The 6,562-nt window shown below is 44.8% G+C and overlaps 1 protein-coding gene across 1 annotated transcript; it reads left to right on the top strand.

Annotated features, from left to right (window-relative positions):
- Positions 1 to 2,742: 2,742 nt before the first annotated feature.
- Positions 2,743 to 4,165, top strand: LOC119532460 (cell cycle control protein 50B-like). Its single transcript, XM_037834908.1, is given in 2 exon segments — positions 2,743 to 3,145; positions 3,148 to 4,165. Coding segments are annotated over 2 exon segments (1,059 nt in total). The 3' UTR covers positions 3,804 to 4,165.
- Positions 4,166 to 6,562: the final 2,397 nt, after the last annotated feature.

The raw sequence follows: 6,562 nt of genomic DNA, 5'->3' as shown, positions 1-6,562 counted from the left end.
GGAGCGTCCCCCGCTTGCTGGGGCAATGGCTGCAAGGAATGCGTTTTTTTTTTCTCCCTTGGCTCCCCTCTGCTCCTCTGGTCTCAAGACCATCAGCAGCAGGTGTGGGAAGGGGTATCCTCCACGCTAGACCTTGAGGCGTTAGCCCAGCCTGCTCCCACTGTGCTTCACTGCGCTGCTCTCCCCATCGTATCTGCAGCCACTCCTGGGCTTTTTTTTTTTTTAAAGAACTAGTCCATCTCCAAACACCAGCCCACTGTTTCCCCACATGACAGCATGGCTGTGGGACTTTCAGCCAACTCAATCACTCATTTCAGAATGCAGGCTCCTGGTTTCACCAAATGCACATTCCCTGTGGATTTAGCAGAACTTGTCTGGCTAGTGCATCACTGGCAGTGGTGTTCTGGGTCACTTTCTGGTTTTTATCTAGTATTTTTTCACTTTTTTGCCTTGTCTCACCTAGCCGCCATCTTAGGTTCTCTCTGCAAATACATTTCTATTCTGTGCCCAAATTATGCTAGGATGTACTGGGGCTTCAGACTAACTTGTACAAACCAACTAGATCACACTCCCTATTCAAGGTTCCATGTAATTATGGTGTTTGAATAAACTGACCATACAAGATAAATTATATAGTGTGCTACAGAAAAGATAGATTTTGCACCAAATAAACATCTCTTCAGAGGACTAAGCTTTGATGCTTAGTTGGGCTCTTTGTGAAGTCTGTCCCTCCCTCATATATCTGCTCCTTTGGTTCATCCCTGGTCATGTATATTCCTGATGACACACTGAGCCATATAAGGATATCTGAAAAGTAGAGAAAATGACTGAGCTGGCAGCCTCCTGAAGTGCAACCCCAGATCAGGGCTGAAGCAATTCAAAACCTCCTAGCACACTCTCCATAGCTGATGTACCCCCAGGAGGTCTGGTGCTCACATGACTGTGGTTTGGGTTAGTGTGGTCTTGTTGAGGAGGCGTAGCTATTTTTCAGCATCTTCAATTTCTGCTGCACCAGATCTGAAAGAGGTGAGGGATACTTACTGATTGGTTGGATCTGGGAGGGAGTCTTGCCAAAGCAACTTGACTGGCACTCTCAGAAGAGCTCTGAATGTCTGCCTTGGGTAGTACATCAGTCTCAGGGCACTTTGGAATTGGAATGGCTGTTCAGATGGTAAGGGTGATTTCAGTTTTCATCCTCTCCACCTTCCAACTCTACTCTAGGTTTTTGCTCTTTTAGTAGGAGAGAGGTAGGTTTATTTCTCAATATTAAAATTGTCTTTCCAGTTTTAAAAAAGCCCATTTCCTTACAGGATGTTTTAAAGTTTAGGTAAATGAGGATGGTTGAGTTCATTATCTATACCAGAGTAAATTAGCAGATTAAAAACAAAGAAGACTCTCCTGATCCCTATTATTATAGGAAGGTGGTTCCTGCATATCAGTAATCCTATTTCCTCCAATTATATAAAACTTTGTTCAGTAAGCAGATTCTGTTTGCCTCCCAAGCACTCAGGAATATTTAAGAAGGGCCAATTGAAAGGGTAATTTGTAAAAAAAATACTGACCAAGTGTTCACAATTGCCCATTTCCTACCCTCTGCTTCATATTGACCAAACTTTATTCAGGCTTCTCTCCTTTCTATAGGCCCCTGAACTCTGCCCCCAGCATGAGCAAGTACTAAAAAGTGAAACATGCTCCTTTATCAGTGTATCAACCGAGATGCACCTGACCACAAGGAGACACAATTCCTGTCAGACCCTGGTGGTCATTTCTCCTTACTTGTCTAACTTCCCCTTAAAAGTACTTTGCTTATCCTTCCCCTATATAGATATTTTAAATTTCTTCTGTTTCTGTTTTTGTTTTGAGACACAGGTCCTAAGTTCAGAGCATTCTCCCTGTTGCGGCGGTCTTTCTGAATGAAGTCTCTCCTTACCTAAGTCCTGATTTGTTTCTCTTGACAGTACAGTGTTTGGGTCCTCCACCTATGCTCACCCCAGACCTACCCCTGCCTACTTTAAAGGTACCTTCTTGTGGGGATTCGGAGTTCAAATTCTGATCATCTGACTCTTAGTTGTTGTCATCTTGAGCAAGTTGCTTATCCACTCATGTCTAGTCTCATTTGTAAAATGGAAAGAATGATAACAACTCTCTCTTTGGCTTCTATGATGACTAAATGGAGTATTACTTGTAAAGGGCTTTAAAAATGCCTGGCACAGTGTTAGCTCCATTGCCCACCAGAATCTTCCCTTCAATTGCCTCAGTTCCAGCAATGTGATCTCATTGCTGTGTGTCAGGTCCAGGTGTGGAAGGAAGAGGTCTCAGGTCTCAGGTGTGGACCTGAGCATTTTAATGATCTGTCTTACTGCTTCCTTGAAACAGTTATGCCTACATTTTAATTAACATTTGTACAGACCCTATCATTTACAATCTCCACCCTCTTTAAAGGATTTCTATCTTCACAACAATCCTACGAAGTTAAGAATTGGCAGGATATATCTGATCAAGATGGTGCAGTACTTTCATGCTCCAGCACCCTCTCTGATAAAATTATATAATAATGATAAATGAGATATAAAAGGAGAATACCAAAAAAAAAAAAAATGAGACTGAAGTAAAAAAGGAGATAGGTATTTTTACAAACCAGTCACAGGCCAGAAACACAAAAACTAGTTAATGGCGCCAACCCGGAGGTGCCCCGCGGCGGGCTCCACCTAAGCGACCATCCGCTGTCCCACCGCGGCCGCCATGACCTGGAGCAGCACCGCCCGGGGCGCCCACCAGCCGGACAACACCGCATTCACGCAGCAGCGCCTCCCCGCCTGGCAGCCGCTGCTGTCGGCCAGCATCGCGCTGCCGCTCTTCTTCTGCGCGGGCCTGGCCTTCGTCGGCCTGGGGCTGGGCCTCTACTACTCCTCCAACGGCATCAAGGAGCTCGAGTACGACTACACTGGCAACTCCGGCACCGGCAACTGCTCGGTGTGCGCCGCGGCCGGCCAGGGCCATGCGCCACCGCCCAGCTGCTCGTGCGCCTGGTACTTCTCGCTGCCGGAGTTCTTCCACCGCCCCGTGTTCTTGTACTACGAGCTCACCAACTTCTACCAAAACAACCGGCGCTACAGCGTGTCCCGCGACGACGCGCAGCTGAGCGGCTGCAGAGCGCGCTGCGCCACCCGGCCAACGAGTGCATCCCCTACCAGCGCACCGCGGCCGGCCTGCCCATCGCGCTCTGCGGCGCCATCGCCAACAGCCTCTTCAACGACTCCTTCTCTCTGTGGCACCAGCGGCGACCCGACGGACCTCACGTCGAGGTGCCGCTCGACCGCATCGGCATCGCTTGGTGGACCGACTACCATGTCAAGTTCCGCAACCCGCCGCTGGTGAACGGCAGCCTGGCGCTGGCCTTCGAAGGCACCGCGCCCCCGCCCAACTGGCACCGGCCGGTCTACGAGCTCAGCCCCGACCCCAACAACACCGGCTTCATCAACCAGGAATTCGTGGTGTGGATGCGCACGGCGGCGCTGCCCACGTTCCGCAAGCTGTACGCGCGCATCCGTCAGGGCAACTACTCCGCGGGGCTGCCGCGGGGTGCCTACCGGATCAGTATCACGTACAACTATCCGGTGCTCGAGTTCGGCGGCCATAAGCTCATCATCTCGAGCAGCATCTCGTGGATGGGCGGCAAGAACCCCTTCCTGGGCATCGCCTACCTGGTCGTCGGCTCCCTCTGCATCCTCGTGGGCTTTGTCATGCTGGTCGTCTACATTCGGTACCAAGACCAGAACGACGAGGACGAGGTCGAGGAGTGATTCCTGGTTTCAAAGGGCCCTTCCTGCTCTTTGCCAAAATCCTCTGGCAAGCTGCTTTTGGCCGCCTCGCTCTCCTCCTTTACCCAATTCCATCCAACCTCACCTTTCTTATCCTTTTGTGGATGAAGGGGCCAGAGAGAGGAATCCCACTGAATTGGAGGCTCTCACTCTCTTGCTGGGTTGTTTGTACAGCAGAGTGTAATATCCTTTGAAATTCTACCCATCTCATTCACCACTCACGAATTAATATAATTTCTTAAAGTCTGTCACATTTGAGAGTAGAAGGGACAGTAGAGACTCATTCAACCCTTTATCAGTTAAGAGCCTGAGACTTAAAAAAGTTAAATAACTCATTTGAGATCAAGCAGTATTGGCGCCCGAGTCTGAATCTAGAGCTTTTGCCATACAGTTAAAATGTAGAGAGTATGAGGCATTATCCCCAGTGACTGCCACCATCAGGTTGAGATTGGTCCCTTGAAGCTGCATTTTAACAGGTTCCTCTGGAGATTCCTCTATTCCCTCGAGTCTGGGAATCACTGCTCTGAACCAGGGAATAAGTAGAGTACTTACTTAATAGCCTGAAGCTGTTAAAGCAGTCACTTGAGTTTTTCAGGTAGTAGTTCCCAAGGGCTATAGAAATCATAATTTTGCAGGTTTGGTTTAGCACCCTCCCTTGCACAAAGGAAGCTTCAGTGATTTGTGGAATAAATGAAAAAAAAAATTGCTGTCATGGAAAATGAACTGGCATACAGATTTGCAGGGCAATGTTTGTATTAATTCAGTTACTATTTGAGTGTTTAAAAAAAACTTTACCAGGTACTGTGTAGAGACTTGAAAATTCAGGGTCAGTTTGTACAGCGCAGAAGGAATGTTTTAGCCCTAGAATCAGATAGCTGGGAGGAATCTTAGAGGGAAAGTGACTTCCCTAAAGTCATATGTATGTCTCCGGATTCCTGGCTCAGTCCTCTTTGTCATCTAATTTGTTATATACTTAGAAAGGGCTCCACTCATACCTTTTCCTTGGATCTGAAAGAAAACTTCCTTTTACTTTGTATTCTCAAAGGAAGCATGTTTGTTTCCAGTAATCAAGTATGGATGAATGCTAACGAATATAGTTTTATATGTAAACTGGAATCATAAGAATTATTTGAAACTTTGAGATTATTTTAAATTCAGCTACTCTATAGTCATTCTAATATAGGTAGTTATTCTAAGAAGCAATCGAATAGTGTTTTAAAAATCTTCCTTTTATGGCAGAATAACTCTAAAAGAACTAAAAATAAAAGACCCTAGTGATAGCATCTTAACCAATGTATTTGCTGAAAGCAAACAGCATTTAGTTTTCTGTCAGACAGAATACTGTCTATAGTTAAAGCTATTTACCATGCCTTTGAGGCATTGCAAGATCTTGAACTATTTTTTAGTGTCAAAGAAATATTGAATTGCATTGAAAAGTTTGCATTATTTTATTTTACTTTGTTCCAGTTCTTTGAAATTTAATAATTAATAATCTATGCAAGCCTGATATCTGACTCAAATCTTCTGAGACAGTTGTGATTTAAGAAATTCTGTTCCCTTATATAAGTAAACTCCCCCAAATTTTAGTAATCACAATGGGTTGATCTCCCAACTTCTGAACATTACACAATTGATTTGTTAGACAGTGTATTGTGATTTTAAGCTATGAAAACATAGCCATTATATGTATATAGAGTAATTTTTATTTATTATGAATATTTGATTGAGCAGCCTAGCCCAGCCCTTTTCTATGCTGGATAAGAGAATTACTACATTTTTTTTACTATGTACTTTAACAATCATTTCTAGAATATTCAGTCCATTGCTATAAACTTTTAAATAAGACCATGAAACTTAAGATATTCTGATTAAATTATTGAATATGGTTCTAGCCACTGTTTTCTCAGTTATTTCAAGAGAATAAAGGTTGTTTGTCTTAGTCTTGCTAAAACAAGCAAACAAACAAACAAACAAAAAAAACTAGTTAATGCCCTAGAGCTGCTGGGCTCTAGATTTCAGAAGCAGGCAAGTGGCAGCAGAAATTTGGCTCCTGTGGGAAACAGGGTTTTACAGGTTTTCACGTGAGATGGGGGACTTGAGCCAGGCTCACAGCTTAAAACCAGGGACTGGGTTGGAGCATCCTGTGCAACTGGCCACAATTCCTGTTTGGAGCTATGACTCATAAGAAGCTAGACACATAAGGAGAAAACAGTCCTAGCTTTTCAACCAGGAACTAAACCAAGCCCCCACAGCCTTCCTGACTCTGAGGGAGGGGCAATATTCCTGATATCACTGTTAGTCATTATAAGAGCTGGTCTGGAATAGGACTCGATTGGTGGAGGAACCTCTTGTAAAGGGAGTAAGTTTCCATTGGATTTACAACAAGGGAGTTCTTAATGATCTTAATTTTGGTACTTTCATGGAATGGCAGATATACCAGAATGAAGAATTAGACACAGAGAGTGTCTAATATTTTTAAAGAAATGTGCCTGTGGAGAGTCAGCTGGAGGGAAGGCTGAAGTCTCTTTAGCACACTTATATGTTAATGGAAGGGGCCAGTAGAGTGGGAGGGATGGAAGCCCCAGAAAGTGGCCTAAAGTGGGAGAGATTGAGAGATGACAAAGAAAGGTGTCTGAGAAGAAGCCTATGATGCTTGGGGCTGAAAGGACTTGGAAGTGGAGTCTTTTTATTAGGAATAACACAGAGTAACAAAGCTTTTAATTTTTCCCTCTCACTTCATG

The sequence above is a fragment of the Choloepus didactylus genome, chromosome 4 (assembly GCF_015220235.1).
Source record: "Choloepus didactylus isolate mChoDid1 chromosome 4, mChoDid1.pri, whole genome shotgun sequence".
Classification (NCBI taxonomy): Eukaryota; Metazoa; Chordata; class Mammalia; order Pilosa; family Megalonychidae; genus Choloepus; species Choloepus didactylus.
This window is presented reverse-complemented; position numbering and strand designations above follow the sequence as displayed.